General features: G+C 29.4%; 2 protein-coding genes across 3 annotated transcripts; one reads left to right on the top strand and one right to left on the bottom strand.

Moving 5' to 3' along the window:
* The first annotated feature begins 7,104 nt into the window (after nt 1–7,104).
* Nucleotides 7,105–10,241, top strand: LOC131623599 (transcription factor bHLH153). Of its 2 annotated transcripts, none has more exons than XM_058894601.1 (6): nt 7,105–7,433; nt 8,814–8,939; nt 9,160–9,225; nt 9,407–9,472; nt 9,627–9,674; nt 9,760–10,241. In XM_058894601.1, the coding sequence occupies exons 1-6, from the start codon at nt 7,392–7,394 to the stop codon at nt 9,928–9,930; spliced, it is 519 nt and encodes a 172-aa protein (XP_058750584.1). In that variant the 5' UTR covers nt 7,105–7,391; the 3' UTR covers nt 9,931–10,241. The 2 variants fall into 2 exon arrangements, with proteins under 2 accessions (XP_058750584.1, XP_058750585.1); XM_058894602.1 differs by having other exon boundaries at nt 7,113–7,433; nt 9,778–10,241.
* A 361-nt stretch (nt 10,242–10,602) lies between these two features.
* LOC131623601 (uncharacterized) lies at nt 10,603–13,760 on the bottom strand. Its single transcript, XM_058894603.1, has 4 exons — nt 13,514–13,760; nt 13,214–13,272; nt 11,636–11,817; nt 10,603–11,005 (listed from the first exon to the last, which is right to left on the bottom strand). The coding sequence occupies exons 1-4, from the start codon at nt 13,695–13,697 to the stop codon at nt 10,930–10,932; spliced, it is 501 nt and encodes a 166-aa protein (XP_058750586.1). The 5' UTR covers nt 13,698–13,760; the 3' UTR covers nt 10,603–10,929.
* Between the last annotated feature and the right edge of the window lie 6,092 nt (nt 13,761–19,852).

The following is a 19,852-nucleotide window of genomic DNA, read 5'->3' on the forward strand; positions in this document are numbered from 1 at the left end:
AAGACTAGGTTCCCTCAAGAGGATTCTTCTCCAAAAATCAAATTCAATGTAATTATATATGGTTGCTCTTGTAAGGACTCTTGTGGATATGTGCTTGCATGCATGAATATCTACTACTACAAAAAGTATCTATTACCACGGTTAGGAGAAAGATTCCATCACGAATGATGGTTCATGGTAACGAAAGGCGTGATAACATGTGTGCTACTTACCACCACGAGTTAGGGTCCATGGTGAAAATATGGAATCTAGTTTACATTGAATTCACGGATTTTCTGGATTCCATACGAAATAGTTTGAAATCCTATATAAACATATTAACCTTAGAATCATTGATGTCATTCGTTCCCTCATGGAGAGTTTGGAGAGCATCTCACATACCTTTAACACTCGTATGATGTGAAATTGAGTAGAATACTTTCGCGCTTAAAATAGATATAAGTATGTTCCCCGCTTTCAAATCATATGAAGCCTTTTTGGTTTCATCATTTGTCCAATATTTTAGGTGTTTAACAATATCATTGTCGCCCGTAGGAACAAAAGATCCTCCGACGACGATTACCCATAAATTTTTGTCAACTGAAAGTAGGTGTATGCACATGTTCGCTTACCAATATGTATAAATTTTGCCTTCGGAAATAGATGTTCTATTATATGCTCCATTTGGATCATCATAGCTCGCTATATTTTCAAACTTTTAGAGTTGATTAGACATAATCAAAAGATCGACTCTTGATTCCAATTGTTGGATGAGAATATGGAATAATGAAGCAATCTAGAGGGAGATGAATAAACCCTTAAAAAATTATATAAAATTTGATCTATTCTCCAAAATGGATTAACAGAGGTTTCTTAAGAGTGTGTGCAAAAGCTTTAAAACAAAAATATGAAGATTATATTTTTATTGGAACTTGATCACGTTAACATTTAATCAATTCACAAATACCAAAAATGGTTTTATGATGAAACACAAAAGGTAATTAATTGTTCCAGTTGTATATTTCACGAGGTGTGTTAATAAATCGATTCAATATTAATGAATTCTAACTTCAATTGTTTCTCATAATTTAATCACAACTAAAGCTCGATTAGGCGCCAATTTTAATAAATCATAAGCAATTAACTATCTCAATATTTGAGAAGAAATCCTCATGTCCATAGCACAATCACTACCAACGTCACATGGAGAGAAAAACCTCTTTCTTTTCACTATAATTTATTAGCACCAAAGATAACAACTTCAATATTGCAGGCTTTGCGAAAATCTTAACCAAATCCTCAAGAACGATTAGTTTCAAGACAACTTCTCCCTCAATCAATTACGAATCTTCATGATCAAAATCAGAAATCAAAATTAGAGGTTGAAGAAGACAGAATTTTATTTGCAAGAGTTTTTTAACTTTCAAAAGTGAGAGGGTGTTGATTTCACAAAATCACAATGTAGATTATGACTTTATTTCAAAGTTGTTGCTATTGATATGATAAAATGATTTTATATGTGCTTGAGATTAAACATAAAAATGGATGGAAAAGTTGGTTAGATTCGAGTCTAGAGCATTTCATGATTAGAGTCAAATGAGCAAGTAGTGTGCAACAAGATCTCATAAAGAAAGTGACTCATTTTCCACTGATTCGAGTCAAGTTAAAGTTGTGATTCGAGTCATACAGGTTCATGATTCGAGTCATGGGTCGAACCTATTTCAAATCAAACAAGGCAGTGGATGATAATAGGTATGTAATTCGAGTCATATACAACTTGTGATTCGAGTCCTAGAGTTGCATTATTCGAATCATGTGTAAACTGTGATTCGAATCATAATAAAAAATTTTCTGTTCTCTTTTGTTTGGTTTGATTCGAGTCATGAATTGTGAGTGACTCGAGTCAAACACAAGAAATCTCAAAATTTCAAGTTTTTCTAAATAGTTTGAGATTCCACTTCCCATATGACTTAAATTGATATCATCTATGATTCTTGTTTCATTAACTTAGGTAATTTACCTAAACCATCATGATCAAATCTCAAACATAATAATTAATTTATGCATGTTTAAAAACTAATCGATCCAGACTTGATTCAACGATATGCAATTATGGAGGAAACTCAATAAACAATAATAAGTTAGACCTGAAACAATGAGACAAGCAACAAAACAACCGTATTAGGATTCTCCCCTGAATGTGTTAGGGACATGCAACTTCAAGGAGTACCTCCACCATAAAGCTTACATTTTGTTGAACTTATGTGTTGACCAAAATTCTGACCATATTCTTGAAGGAGATAGTTAATGACTAGAGCATTTTCTTGGTAAATTTGCAAAATATCATAAGGTTGTCTGTAAAAAAGTGTGGTTAGGAATGATTGTCTAACCAACTAACATGCATGTCAACTTCCCCTAATTCACCAACATAAATAATTGTCTATTAAATGCCTATTCAGTAATATAGAAAAGCAAGAGGGGCAATCTTCTTTCCCCAGTCTTCTAGAGCAAGAAAAAAACAAGCAAATTTTCTATTTATCATATTTGATAGTTTAACCGAGTGTAGAATTGTAAGTATTCTATCCCCACTTTTGATCAAAGCCAAATTGAACAAGAACTTTAATAAGATATTGCCAATCCAACGTATCAAATGTTTTTTTTGATGTCTATCTTCAAAGGCATACTACCTCCAAGGATTTTTTGTTCAACATACTAATGGCTTATGAAGTAATCTCAATGCAATCTAAATATGTTTCCCCCTAAACCTTATAAGTGTTTTGAAACAATTTTAGGAGTTAAGATGATCAACTTGTCTGTAGTGAGCTTTATGATGATTTTGAATTGAAAATTTGCAAGTGCAAAAGGTCTATACTGCACTATAGAATCTGTTCATGTTTTTTAGGTATTGAATTCAAATTGATTTAATTGAAATTATAAAGGATCCAACCTTGTTCAAAAAATTGATTCACTCAATTGATCATATTAGTCTCTACCATATCCCAATAGGCTTGAAAAAACTTCCTTAAAATCATCACGGTATCGAGCAGAATTATCATCCATATTATGCATTGTATTCTTATATCCTCTGACTGAAACATTCTAGTAAGATATTCATTATATGCATGAATTATAAGTAATGAGATAATTCTCTCCATTATAGTAATATATCTACCCTTATTTTATGACCTATAATTTTTTTGGGTTAATAGTCATTTACCCCTCTGCCATATAGGCGAGTTTTGATTTACCCCCCTTTAAAAAAAAAGTTTTGGATTACCCCCTATAATTTTTGGGCACCCCCCTAAACGTGTAAAAATCAGGGGTAAATAAAAAAAAAAAAATTTTACAGGGAGATAATTTTTCCTTTTAGGGGTCAAAAGACTTATAATTTTAAAATTATAGGGGAGTAATCCAAAACTTTTTTTAAAGGGGGAAAATCAAAACTCGCCTATATGGCAAGGGCGTAAATGACTATTAACCCATTTTTTTTATATCACTTGATTTTCTTTATAAGAATTTTTACTACATATTTTCTTATAACCTCTCAACTATTATTTATAGAACTAACAACTATCTATAATATAAGAAAATTAATGGTTGTGAAAAAGTTCAAAATACCCTTATTTAATTTTTTGCCACCACATTAAAATTGTGGTTTTTTGGTCTTTGTACCATAAAGTTTTTAATTTTATTATTAAAATAATACAACTCTTAAATTTTATCAAACTTATCAAATCTTTCTCTATTCTCTATTTTTTTTCTCTTTCATCACTTTCTCACTTCTTTCTTCAAAAAAAAAAAAATCTATCAAAAATTAATGGTTGTGGAAAAGTCCAAAATACCTCTATTTGATTTTTTGCCAACACATTAAAATTGTGGTTTCATGATCTTTGTACCATAATGTTCTTAATTTTATTATTAAAATAATACAACTCATATATTTTATCAAACCTATCAAATCTCTCTCTCTATTATCTATTTTTTTCTCTTTCATCACTTTCTAACTTTTTTCCTCCAAAAAAAACTATCAATCTATAATATAAGAAAATTAATGGTTGTAGAAAAGTCCAAAATACCCTTATTTGATTTTTTTGCCACCACATTAAAATTGTGGTTTTTTGGTCTTTGTACCATAAAGTTCTTAAGTTTATTATTAAAATAATACAACTCTTATATTTTATTAAACTTATCAAATCTCTCTCTATTCTCTATTTTTTTCTCTTTCATCACTTTCTCACTTCTATCTTCCAAAAAAAAAATATCATCTATAATATAAGAAAATTAATGGTTGTGGAAAAGTCCAAAATACCCCTATTTGATTTTTTGCCACCACGTTAAAATTGTGGTTTTATGGTCTTTGTTCCATAAAGTTCTTAATTTTATTATTAAAATAATACAACTCTTATATTTTATCAAACTTATCAAATCTCTCTCTATTTTCTATTTTTTTCTCTTTCATCACTTTTTCACTTTTTTCTTCCAAAAAAAATCTATCAATCTATATCTATATTATAAGAAAATTAATGTTTGTGGAAAAATCCAAAATACCCTTATTTGATTTTTTGCCACCATATTAAAATTGTGGTTTTTTGGTCTTTGTACCATAAAGTTCTTAATTTTATTATTAAAATAATACAACTCTTATATTTTATCAAACTTATCAAATCTCTCTCTATTCTCTATTTTTTTTTCTCTTTCATCACTTTCTCACTTCTATCTTCCAAAAAAAAAAAAATCTATCAATCTATCTATAATTTAAGAAAAGTAATGGTTGTGGAAAAGTCCAAGATACCCCTATTTTATTTTTTGCCACCAGATTAAAATTGTGGTTTTTTGGTCTTAGTACCATAAAGTTCTTAATTTTATTATTAAAATAATACAACTCTTATATTTTATAAAACTTATCAAATCTCTTATACGAAATTTACTATTGATCCAAATATTTTTGTAAATGATACCTAAACAAAAATAAGGTCTGTATACGGAAAAAGATCTATTATTGATCTAAATATTTTTATATACGAGAAATAGTATTTATGATCAAATATTTTTGATCCGAAAATGGTATACGGTAAAAAATCTATAATTGATCTAAATATTTTTATTCGAAAATTTAATATTAATCCAAATATTTTTGTAAATGATACCCAAATAAAAATAATATTTGTATTATTATTTACGAAAAATATTATTTATGATCCAAATATTTTTTATTCAAAAATGGTATATGAGAAAAAAATCTACTATTGATGTAAATATTTTTATATACGAAATTTACTATTGAATCAAATATTTTTGTAAATGATACCTAAACAAAAATGAAGCCTGTATACGAAAAAAATCTATTATTGACCTAAATATTTTTATATACGAGAAATTATACTTATGATCAAATATTTTTGATCAAAAAATGGTATACGGGAAAAAATATATTATTGATCTAAATATTTTAATATACGAAAATTTAATATTGATCCAAATATTTTTGTAAATGATACCTAAACAAAAATAATATTTCTATACGGAAAAAAATCTATTATTTACAAAAAATGGTATTTATGACCCAAATATTTTTCATTTAAAAATGATATACGGGAAAAAATTTACTATTGATTTAAATATTTTTATATACGAAATTTACTATTGATCCAAATATTTTTGTAAATGATTCCTAAACAAAAATGAAGTTTGTATACGGGGAAAAAATCTATTATTGATTTAAATATTTTTATATACGAGAAATGATATTTATGATTAAATATTTTTAATCAAAAAATGGTATACGGGAAAAATTTATTATTAATCTAAATATTTTTATATATATATATATATATATATATATATATATATATATATATGAAATAATCAATTATTTATCTAAATTCTTTTTTCTTTTGTAACATTTTTATTTAAAATAAATGATGTATCCAAATTCGCGTAACCGAACAGAACCCGTGCGTATGCACGAGTTTTTTTACTAGTTTCTATTAAAAAGAGAGACAATTAGTAGATCAACAAATTTATTTATTTATCTTTAATATTATTATTTATTTTCATATTATAATTTATTATTGTATTTTATCTATTTTTCTATATATAATAATTAATAATAAAAATATTATTAATAAATTTATAATTAATGCTGTATAAAGTTAAAAAAAAAGTAATGAAAATAATAAAATTCTAAAAATAAGACAAATAAAAAGTACTCAACAACTAATAATAACAACAATAATAACTAATAAGTGAGGTACTAGTGTGGATGTCACAAGAATTTGTCCTCTGGTGGAAAAATAGGGATTCCTGACGTAGACAAATAACATAATTTCCCAAACAATGTTTCTTAATTAATGGAGCGATAAACCTTTTTCTATAACCCGACATAATCTATTTTTATACATCAAAGTTACCCTATCATAGATTTTTATATCCATTTATTAAACGTTTCATTATCTTTTTATATTTATTTGTTAAAAGTTTAATAAAGATGCACTGATATTATAAAATAGTATAATAAAAATATATTCTATCCATAAACTATTTTCAATAGTATTATTTAATTATTAGTCTGTAAACTATTTCTAACACATTAATAGAATTAATTTAATAAAAATACTATGAACAATATTATTATATTTTTTAATTCGTGTACAAAAAACTTAAACGACACTCATTTTAAAATGGAGAAAGTATTATTTTATCATATTAGATAAATAATTTAAAATTTTATCTATTTTGACGAAATATTAATATACTATAATTATTGATTTACAGTGTAAAATTAAATTAGAATTGTTCATTTTATCTTTTCAAAAAAAAATGTTAAAAATGTAAATTAGACATAAAAAAGTACTCATTAAGTTTTCATACAAAAATATATACAAATCACCAATTTTGTCAAAGTTCTTAATTAGACCATAGTTTATATAAAATAATCATTAAAAAAATTAGGAGAAAAAGAAAAGACAGAAAAAAGAAATCAAATCTTGGTTGGATATTAGCTGTCAAGTTTATTTATGACAATATACAACTAAAAAAATCTTACGTAAGGAATTTTTGTTATTATATTATTTTTGACAAAAATTATTATTATTATAATATTCATTCATTTTAGTTTATAAAATCACATTTTCACCTTAACCCACACCCCCTTCTTCTTCCTCTTCACACCTCTGTTTCTTTCTCGTTTTCCTCCATTGATTAGCTTCATCTATTTTTCCCTTCAAGAACCAGTTCATCACTAGTGGTGTCTGTGACTTTGATTAAGCTTTTTATTTTCATGCAAAAGTCTTGGGAAAGAAATTGTGAACACAGACAGTGCTTAAAGTTACAAACTTTAATGCTTTTAGAACATACCCACAAAGAGCTTTCTTTGGTTTCAACTCTTTCTGGTTTTTGCTTCAAAGTTTTAGATGATAGCTAGCTCCTTCTGCAATGCTGATTCTATGTTTTCTGTAAGTTCTTAAAACCTTTTTTTCCTTTTGAGTAAATGGGGTTTGTTATTTTTTCAGATGAAAGATTGTTATAAGAAAAAGTTTGTTTTTTTAGGTCCAAATTCTAAGCTTTATCTCTAGAGTGTATATGATCATAATTGTTCTTCTATTAAGTTTACATGTGATAAATTAGTAGTTATTGATTCCGTTAAGTCAATTCAGTTACTAGCTGTGCAGAGATATCAAACATGCAGGTTGGAGGGCGAACCCAATTTTTTTTTTTTAGTATTTGTTGGGTTTATATATTTATGATTTTGAAAACTCAAACCCAAAAGCAAAGCCTATGATTCTCCATTGAATAGTCATTGTCTTCTTTCTATAAACTAATTAATTATTCATATGTCCTTATGCATTTTGTCAAGATATCCTTTATTATTCAACTGAAGTGGTTGGGGAGATTTTGTACTCAAGTTAGATTCATTCATGCAAGGTGTATGTATATGTGTGTGTATGAATTCATTTGTGTATGTGTGTATGTGTGCATGTCTTTGTCAAAGCTAAAATAGAAAAACAAATGGTGGGACCACCTTACATTTTTTTTGAGGCTTTTGGCAACATGAAAGATTTATATTTAAATAATAATAATAATTTTGATATGGTAGATAAAATCACAATCTAGAGAGGATTCTTGTTCTTATTGTATATTTTTGGACTGTTAAAAGGCTCAATTAAATTATAAGCCGTTGAATATGTGGATTATTGTTAGTGATAGTGATGACCTTTGGCTTGTTGGAAAGAGGAGCTTAGGTGTTTTGAAATTGCAATGCATGGATGGCGTGTTCTTTTTTCTTAGCATCAAGACTTTGGGACCACTTTTGGTTTTGTTATAATATATCCATAACATACCAATCAATCTTACTAGTTATGGGTTATGGCTTTTAGCTTTTGCATGATGCTACACAGGACTCGAGACCCTAGAGTCCTTTGTAGGTTAGTTATAGTTCAACTATGACAAATCAATTAGAGCCCTATTTTGCAAGTTAAATAGGGACAAATGTTGATTTATGAGGCTTTATTTAGCTACAGTACAATTTAACCTTAACAAATTGTAAGCTTTGTGTGGTAGTCTGTCTTCTAAGACGGCCCTGAGCAAATATGGACTTGGATTGTCCGCATTTTATAATTCACACAGTCATTCAATTAGAATAACTTCCATTGCTCTATTCATATCATACATTTGTTAAATTGTTCTATTCATATCATACATTTGTTAAATTGTTAATTAAATGGACCGTCTGCAGTCAAAAGTGACTGCAGGCGACCCAAAGTGACTCCAGGCTACCCATTGGAAGAGATAGATGGTTTTTCTAATACATGGTTTTTGTTTGTTGTTGCAACTAGATTGAAGAGGGGATAGATGTTAGAAAGATGATGGAACATAAAAGGACCCTTTGCTCTGTTGATCAAAGCAATTATAATTCAATTGCATCTAAAAAGCAAAAGCCTGATTTATCGATCACCACTAAGGTCTCTTTACTTTTTCTTTCTCCTTTATTAGCTTTTGTTGTTTAACAATAGTACTACTTCCTTTTTTCCCCTTTTCTTTCTGTATGCATTCAAAGTCAAACTATTTTATGTATCCAACTAACCTGTTGCAATGATATCAATGATTATCATCGCAAAAACAGAATTTTTGTAGTGTTTTTCTCCCATATTCGTATGACATTTCTAATGTTTCTGAAAAAAGGATAGAAAGGAAAAGATTGGTGAACGAGTTGTTGCTCTACAGCAGCTTGTTTCTCCATATGGAAAGGTATGCTACAATTCATTCCTGACACAATGTATTATTTGAAGAATCACAATCAGTTGTTCTGTAACCAGTGATGATCACTGCAAATTAAGAAGTACTTATTTAAGTTACATAAGAGGTTAATTGTTATTGTTATTGTTCTAAGTTTCTGTGAGCCTAAGGAGTCCTTAATTTCTATCTGCAGACAGATACATCTTCTGTTCTAAAGGAGGCGATGGAATACATAGGGTTCCTTCATAAACAAGTTAAGGTTTGTCCATTCATCCCGCTTTGTGCTCATTTATCATAATAAATATCATAGTAACCAGTTTAATTTACCACAAACATGCCTATATTCTTGGACCGAATTATAAAGGACGTTGCACATTTCCAAATTATGTTTACACAATTTAATGTTTTGACAGCTGCTTAGTGCCCCTTATCTCGAAACTACACCAGCAACCCAGATGCAGGTGAGAATAACATGAACACTAAGAATTTTGTCAACTTAGATTATATGGTCTTAAAACTATTCTTGATATTATGAAATTGAAATAGGATTGTTTACCTTTGCAGGATACAGAGTCATGCAGCTTGAGGAGTAGAGGGTTATGTCTTGTTCCTGTATCATTTACTATTGGAGTTGCCGAGGGCAATGGTGCAGACATTTGGGCTCCAATCAAGACCACTTCGCCCGGTTCTGAGAATGATGTTTCTCAAAGTCAGTGATTAATTTTGTCAGCTGAGTAGCCTTAAGGTAGCCAAGCTGCTAAACCAGTGTATTAGCATTAAAATTTGTCATCTATTATAGATGGAATCATTATCATAATACCTAAAATAGTCATAAGCTTTAAGAACTCTTCTATGAAGAAGTTATCCCATTCCTTAATAATTTTAAACTGGTTAAGGGGATAAGCTTTCAAGTACATATGGATTCAGTTTTATGTGCTGATTTTTAAGTGTATATTGAAAAATTCTACTTGTATGATGAATGATTCCATGTACTGATTAACCTAATGAAATTCAGTTCTTTAATGCTTCTTTTTTTGTCAAAATTTAATGGCTTTTTATAGGCTTTACACACCCAATACTCTTTCCACAATTTCACAACAACCCTTACTCACCTATTTATGAATTTTCATTACAATTGCTTTCACCCGCACCAGAATTTTCAACCCTGGGAACAAATCTCCTCTCGCACCAGAATTTGTTACTCTTGACCTCCTTGGCAGCTCTTCTCCCTCGACTTCACTACTCCCCTCCCATCTCTATCTCGAGTCTAGGTGCTGAGTGAATTAAGTGGACTTGTCATATACACTACTAGTCTACATATATTCTGTAAGAAAGCCACCCAAATGCAGATGTATCCACTCAAAGATGAAAATAGTCAAAGTACAGATCTTATAGAAATGCCAAAACCAGTAGTTGATATTGAAACAGTAGGTGCACATTATTCTACAGTTGCTATAAAAGAAACAATATATGACTTACAATACGTTATCTCTACAGTTGCCATAACTGGAAAAAAGTAAACTGCCCCATCAGAATCAATTATCACATCAACTATCACATAAACGCTAATAATTTGAATCATTCTGTCCCTAGTAAGCAGTGACAATGGCAAGTCTAACTGGTTTTGTTTAAGTTACAATATATACTCCTTTCACTTTTTTTGAGCTCGTGACAAGAACAAGAGTGCAAAGCAAGGAGAAATCGAATACAAGCTTCTCAAGCAGCTGCCGCTGAAGGTTTTACCTTCTCTCGCAGATACTGCAGTATATGCTCGCGTTTCCAATTATCAATTCTGCAACAGATAAAAAAAATGATAAAAAGAAAGCTTACACCTCTTTTTCTTTTTGCAAAAGAAATATTGACAACAAGTGTACACAAAAAAAACATAGTTTTCAAAAGTCACAACTGCTTTTCTGTAAAGGGAATGCAGGTACATAATAGATTTTAAATCAATTCAAGAATGATTTTATTGTTGGCTATTCTAGTTCATGCTTTTGCTGCATTAGAGTTCATGCAACCATAACAAAAAAAATCATAACGTTATTGCATTTTGCAAAATAATTCAGATAGCAGGTTAGAAGATTTCTTATTCCAGTGTAAAAACCATTTTCATCACAAGTACAATACGAAAGTCCATACGCATAGTATAGTGTTACTAATCAATTGCATAATGAGTGCTGCTTTACCAACTCCTACACACCTTGTAACTAAATGGGACAAACACAATAATCACCGCATTCAGAAAACTTTTATATCAATTTTATCAGAATTATGTTATTTTTTATTCTACCATTTACATCATCTCCTAATAGCAAATAAATAACACATTTGTAAAGTCATAACATTCCAATAGTGTACTTGTGGATATTCAGTAACAGGATGGCAGCATGGTATTTATTTGTGGATAATCAAGAAGTCTCACCTGATTGTTTCTTTATGTTGCCCCGCATTATCCAGCATAATTAGCTTTGGTGGGGAATTAAAAATATATTGAACTTTAACTGAAGGGAACTGGTCTTTTTCATCTTCAATAAAGCCAACAATTTCAGGATAGAAAACAAGTTTCCTCATGCAAACTTCCAGTAATGCTCCAGAGTACGTAATCTACAATTGCAGAAATATAAATTATAACTATCCGACCAAAATGGGAGAAGAGATAATCTACGGTGGACAAGTGAAATGACACAAAATATATGCAGTAATTACACACACTCACGCTCAATCCTGATATTTAGTTATTTCCAAACTTTGATATTGGGCAAGTTAGTCAGACATTGAGATAATGATCCTGCTTAGGGGATATTTTTCATTGCTTCAGTCTTAAAAAATACTCAGTTGATATGCTTTATTTTTTTTTGGTACTTAAAAAAATGGTATCTTACTTTCACATGATTTCTTATCTCCAAAATATGTAATGAAGGAAATAGTAAAAGCAAGATGATGTGGTTTTCATCACTTTGAAAATTCTTGAAAACCAGAAACAAAGTGAAAATCACACAACATTATTGTAATTAATAAAAACAAACCAATAACACAGAAAAAATAAACCCAATGAACACAGAAAAAATAAACCAACCATCATATTAGAGCAACTCCAACGAAAAATCCTTAGAGAGTCTATGAGTTCAAAAAGCATGTTGTCGAGTAGTGAAGAACGGTTACTCCAAAATTGCCAAAGCATCAGTGTCTAACATGTAATTGACTCCCATATGTGTCTGATACATATCAGAGAAGTATCTGGAAATTACTTTTATTTTTTAAAATGTCGCTGATAAGTTTGGGATACACATATACATGCACGAGATATGGATGGCTTGTCCAAATACTCGTGGGATGTGTTTATATTTAATATATTTTTTTTAAATCCTTTACTAAATAGAAATTGAAAATCCTTTTATTCTCATGCAAATCCTCCCTTCCAAACCACTCACGTTCATCCCTTCATTTCCCTCCCGACGTTGCTTCATTTTCTATGATTCACACAGGTTTTGTTTTTGCACGCCCCTTTACCACGCCACATCGTCCTTCACCTTCACATGAACAGATTTGTCCATTCATCCTTCTGTTTCTCGATTCCGTTTCTCATAACCTCCATTCATCCATTTAGTTTTTCATCTCTTGGGGTATTCTCCATTTCATCTCTCTGTTTTTTACATCTCTACTGCAATTCGTTTCTGCATGTCCCTGTTTTTCTTACTTTCTTTTTTTTCAATCCCAGCTGCTTTGTCACTTATTATGATCATTTTCAATAATGTGAATGTTTCTTTATTATCATTTTTAGTTTAGGCTGAAGTTAGGCTAGTTTAAACTCTAGACTAGAATTTTCCTTGAAAATTTCAAATCATTCACACTTCACATTCGGGTAAGGTTGAAGTTAGGCTAGTTTAAACTTAGATCATAATTTGCACAAATAGGGCAACACTAATGGCCTAAGCATCATCAACAACTCCTATAGAATCGAAATTAGAAATCCTCAAGACCTAACCAAAACGGATCATACCTTAGTAGTGGCATCATTGGAGTCATCCGCACAACACTTGAGACAATCCGATACCAACTCTGCAACCAAATTTGAGCTTAGTACAACAATCCCAACCCACTTTATCAAAACAAGAAAACAAAATCCGATCATAGCTGTGAAATCAAGTAGTGTTACACAACGAAACTAAACCCTAACCTATATGCAATCCGATCCGTGCTTCAGTGATTGATAAAATCCAAAAAATTAGAACAACAAGTGAAATTGATTATGAATCACAATTGAATGTGCGAGAGAGATCTGAAATGGATTTAATTTAACCTTTGTCTTTGACATACTCGGATAGAGTATTGCAGTCAGAGCACAAAGCGAGTCCGGTGAAACCGAGATTCTCGCATTCTCTTGAGCTCAGTTGTTCCGATGAAACACCGTAACTCAGAGCCAGCACCACCGTAACGGCAACGACGAACCTGTACTGATACATACCGATAGAGCGTTCCTTCATCTCTCACAGGTCAACAACACCCGAACCAGCCACCTAGTAAATGTTCAATGATCATTGCCATTCCATGCTCGGCTCTGGTATTTGGGCGATAGGCCCATCTTTCATTTCATCAGTGTATGGACATTGAGAAATTAAACTGCCACCCCCAAAACTATACCTGACACCCCTTGTTTTTACTTAATATCCTCACATATAATTGGAAATTTTAAATTTTTTTGAAAAATATCAGAAATTTTGTACAATACCAAAATTTTTATTAAAGTTATTGTTCTTATTGTACGAGGGTACAGGAAATTAAAAAATTTTTCAATTAGAAATTTCAAATTTTCAATATTGAAAATTTCAAATTTCTGGTGAATAGGTGTAACAAACCGAAAATTTTGAAATTTTTCAGTAATTAAAAAAAAATCGGAAATTTAAAATTTTCAATAATATTACTGTTTATGTTTTTTCTCTTTTTTAATAATTTTTTTAAAAAATAAAATCGATAAAATAACTACCCGACATAATATATATATATATATATATATATATATATATATATATATATATATATATATATATATATATATATATATATATATATATATATATATATAATTGTCATACATATATGTATAAAAAATAAACTACAATGATTTTCTATATAGATCTTCCTAGTGTTTAAAGTGACATGCATATGCTGATTCTCATGCTTTTGCATCATCAGGATAATTCTGTCTCTAACGGTCAGTAACGGGAGGTAATGGACAATCATGTTTCAACTTTACTTGAACTCAATGATTCTAGTTGACAAAATCAATATCAATGATTGTGTGTGTATTTGTATACATAGGTGGAGCTAAGATAATGGGAAATATGATGTTAAGTCTCATGAAAAGGAAAATAAATACGACAATGTATTTAGAGGTATTTTTGAAATAAAAAATAAAGGAATGACACGTTAATTTTTCATGAACATTTGGGCTTATTAATCAATATCCCTTCCATTGACATTGCATCATAGTATTAGAGATTAATTTGGTGAATATCCCTTCCATTGACATTGCATCATAGTATTAGAGATTAATTTGGTGTAATTCTTTTTATACATCCACTTAAATCAAATTATAATTATAATTTTATAAACTAATATTTAAAATATCTCTCTCTCTCTCTCTATATATATATATATATATATATATATATATATATATATATATATATATATATATATATATATATATATATATATATATATATATATATATATATATATATATATATATATATTGTAAAAAAATTATAATTGCAATAAAATTATTTTTAAATGAAAAAAATGAAGTAAACTTTTAGGCATATTTTTGGAAATTTTAATAATAGTTTTAATTTTACAAAATCTAATTTCAATAAATTATTTTCAATTTTTTTTGGATATTATTTTGTTAATTTAATATTAAATTTCTTTTTATTTTATTTATATCATATTAAATTTCAATTTTTTATTTTTAAAATCATATTATTTTAGTGATAAAGAACTTAGTTATTTTTTTATCCTAATTTTTAGCGCAACAAAAATTCAAAATAAGTATTTGAATAAAAAAGACATGATATGATATGTTTCAATTCAAGATTAACTTATCATATCATGTTATATTAACAAATACTTAATAGAGATAGGATATAATATTGTTATCATAAGTTATCTTTCACATGAAATGTGTCATAAATCTCTCATAGATTATTGAAATGAAATACGTCTATGGTGTATTATATTATGCTTCTTCTAATTGATTTTTTTTAATTACGTGAAAGACCCTTAAAATATATCAACAACGATAAAAAGATCATCACGATGAAAACTCACAAGGATAATTGATTCACTAATGCCATTTGAGACAACGTGGTAGCCGACCTAACCATCATTGGGTTTAATATAGTTAATCATAGCTAGTTGACAACCTTCTCAAAGAGGTGACACAAGGAGATGAACACTTTCCATCTTACAGTTGGGAAGATGACAATTACATTTGACAGCGTATCATGTCTCCTTTGTCTCCTCGTCAATGTATGTCTCCTTGACCACACAGTTGTTACTAAAGATTAAAAGGTGTATTTATTGGTTGAGCTACTTTGATCAAGTCCAATATAAAGTAGTTGAAAATAACAAAAATACTCATGCACATTTTTGCTTCTTCAGAGAGGAGTTCGACATGCACGCGTAAGTGAATGTCACGAGGAGAATGGAAATAGTTAGGAGGATCATGTATGCAAAAAATTTATTATCAGGGTGTATCTTCTATTTCCAGTTGGTTCGACCATTTCCATAGACAAAAGTGCTACTCACATCCACCAAATATATCTCAAGTATTTTAGAAATCTAGAGATGGTGGATGACTATACCTGATGAACTACAACATTGGCCTACTTGTATAAGGGGCTAAATATTACAACGAAGATCGGGACAAAGCATTTAGAAGGATATATGGTACTACTTCATATAGCATTTTCATGTAAATTATTCAAAACTAACTAGTATACAATATTATTTACTAATTAGTATACATTCATGCAAATATAGATCTATCATTGTTTTTTAAATATTGGTGGACAGAACTTTAAACAAGAACACAGGGAGATAAAACCTCCCAACGTGTTCATTTTGACAAAGGGATGTCTTACTATACATCCATATATAGAGCACCTAGTAGTGCATGATGCGGTGTTTGAGAGTTATACCCCTCACTTAATACACGTGCGTTTGGTGATTTCTACTTCTTTTGTGATATTTTATGTGCAATGTTATAATTTGACATTTTATAGACAATTCTATGCGTCACATTTAAAAGAGTTGACGACAAATAGGGAATTTTACACGAGGTTATATGGTTCCATTTTTTTGATTCAATTCAAAATGCACTTGTTCCTTGTCGTAGTGGTAAGGCACCGTTTTTAAAATGAATGTGTTTCCCTGAAATGGACCACCTAATAGCAAGTGCGTATGACAGAGTGTGTATCGGTCTGATAAGACATAGGTTATCAAAGACATTTTTCTATTACGCAATGGTCCACTTAAAAACAGTGACATATGCATCATGTGCATAGGGTTTCTTTCAAAGGATCTACATTTTGTTCAGGTTTATTTGAAACATGGATGTCTAATTCCAGCTACATCGATCGAGTGGACGACATGTTCAACAATTGAGGAGAAAACTTGGCCTGATTAATTTACGAAGAGGATGATAGAGTTCACCAAGTTGATGAAGCTTGAAAGAGAATCAAATAAGAAAGCATCGAAGGCGAAACTAGCTGTAGGTTTATGCAGTACTAGATCTTTTGATGCATTCTAGATTGTAATCGATACACTTTTTGTATGTATTAATTTTTATACGATTTAATACGTATTAATTTTAGGGTTTGTTTTTTGTTTACAATCAGGCCCGGTCCTGTGCATGTGCAACAAGGGCCACAGCACAGGGCCCCAAATATGTGAGGGCCTCCAAATAATTATACCATGTTACATAGTATATAATATATATTGACTTTACGAGTTACGGATGATGCAAACAAAGTAGCACAGCAGTCAGCAGATGTAAGATATTTTGCAATTTGAAAGTGGCTATTTCGATCCTCCATAAATTTACTTTTTTAATTACATTATTTTTTTCACAAAAAGTTAAAACTATTGAGAGGTAGGTTAGGAGACATGCTTCAGAGTTCGCACACATACAGTTAAAATGCAAACCGTTTATTATTATTTTAGTTCTTAAATTTTTTATAAATATTTTATGATAAAATAATTATATACACTATGGTTGGTTTTGTTATTTTTTTCTTCTTCTTTTTTATACAAATCTACTATATATTTGAAGATGTATTGTTGGTTAATTTTATTTTATAATAATATATTTAAAAAGTAATATTTTTCTATTATTTTAAATTAAATTATTACGATTAAATAGTAAATGATAAATTATTAAATTTAAAATATTTTTGAATAACTTAGTTTAATGTACTATTTATAAAATTTATACCTATTTTTTTATTATTATTATAGCATGTTAAATAACACCACCTAATAAAAAAATTCTGTATTTTTTTTAAAGAAATATTTCATGGTTTCTTCTAAACAATATATGTAAATTGTATTCAATTGGTTTTATAGTTGTCCGAGCTAGCAACAATTCTTAAAAATAGAAAAATTTACTGACATAAAAAATATAAAAATTGTAGTTGAGATATTTCTTAATAGTTTTTTAATTTGCTTGATTTTTATACTATTTATAATTTAAATTAATTTATTTTAATTAATTATGAGCCCTATTATTAAAATAGAACAGAGCCTCTAAACAGTTTGGGCCGGCTCTGTTTATAATGCATACACATGTTTACAAAGATTCTAGTTTTTTTTTTTTCTGGTTGAGTCAAGTTTTCAGAAATGTGACTTCGGAGTCACCCTTTTAAAAATAAACGTGTGGTTTATTCGATTATGTGACTCCGAGCTCATCCTTTTTGTAATTATTCGAATATGCATTTTCGAATTTTTACTTAATAAAAATTTTGTGATTCAAAGTTTCCCAATATTTGTATAAATAGGGTGTGTCTCAACCCTTATTTGCTACACCAAAACACTAAAACCATAGAGAATGACTTCATATCCTCACCTTGCATTTGTGTATTTCAATTGTCAGAAACCACTGCTTCCGTTTAAGGTCACTGAAGAAACATCCCTCGCATATTTGATATCCAAATTGAATACTCTGCTGTACTTTCCAGAAAATCGCAGAGTTGTCAAGCTCAAGTATAACTCACTCTCATTTAACAACGAAGAAAATGTCCATTTCACCAATCTTGAACTAAAAACGAATGAAGATCTAAAGATTTTGTGAAATATTTTTCCTAGTTATGAACTCTGTCCATTTCACCAACTTTGAACTAAAGACGGATGAAGATCTAAAGATTTTGTAAATATTTTTCCTAGTTATGAACCAAAGAGTCTAATTGAAGTGGATGCAAAGATTCGTGACTATATATGTAATAAGCGTTTTTATTTCATGTGATGCTGGTGTTGGTATGTTTTTGATTTTGCTTTCATTCAAGCTGGTTTGATTGAGTTCTAGAGCTAGTTAGGAGATGCATCTTTGAATAATACCCTTAACATGATTTTGGTTGTGCATCTTCGAAAAAAATTGAGAAAAAATAGTTTTTAATGTATCCGAAGATGCATCTCAAAAAAACAGGGAGCATTTTGATAATTTTGCGCAACATCTTATCTATAAGGTTGGGACCAATGTTTTAAAAATCGGATCGGACCGGCCAGTCGGACCGGTTGAACCGGGAACCGGCCAGGTAAGCGGTCTGATTCGATTGTTGGATCGGATATGTCATTGAACCGGTGTGAACCGGTCAAAACCGGTAAAACCGGCGGTTTTCAAGAACCGGTGGTTTAAATGCATATTTAATTTTTATTTATTTTAAAAACTTAAAACAACATCATTTTAATTATTTTAATGAAAAATAAAAATAAAAATAGAAAATAAAAATAAAGATTTTCGGATGCGGTTAATTGTGTTGCACATGATTTTGATATTGAAGAAGGAAATACCAACATTAAAATAACTTATTTTTCTTTAAAATTAAATTTAGTAGACAATTAAGTTACTTTATTATAATTTATTCAATTAAATTATTTTGTGATTAAATTTTGTTTGCAAGTATATATTTTGCAATTATTTACTATTTTATTATGTGTGATACTTATATTTAAAATTTGAATTTAAATTATGAACTTGTGAATTTATTTAGGATATGATATTTTTAAAAAATTTAAGTATCGGTTATATTTTGTAGAGACTGAAACATCATGTTCGACATGTTTTATACCTATAAAATTTTGTTATAACGACCGGTCTGTTCAACCGAGTTATCCGGTTTAGTCATGCAGTTCGACTAATGACCCAGTGGTTCAACCAATAAATCAGTAACCCAATACCCTCACCTGTTTGATGTCCGGTCCAGTTTTTAAAACACTGGTTGGGACGATAAATTGTCATAATGTTTACTTCAATAAAACACTAAGATCCACTATTAAAACTCATAAGTTTCATTTAATAATATTACTGACATTCTTCAGTAAATTATCTCATTAATTTAAGACGATCAAAAATATATGGAAT

The sequence above is a fragment of the Vicia villosa genome, unplaced genomic scaffold (genome assembly GCF_029867415.1).
Source record: "Vicia villosa cultivar HV-30 ecotype Madison, WI unplaced genomic scaffold, Vvil1.0 ctg.000074F_1_1, whole genome shotgun sequence".
Taxonomy (NCBI): domain Eukaryota; kingdom Viridiplantae; phylum Streptophyta; class Magnoliopsida; order Fabales; family Fabaceae; genus Vicia; species Vicia villosa.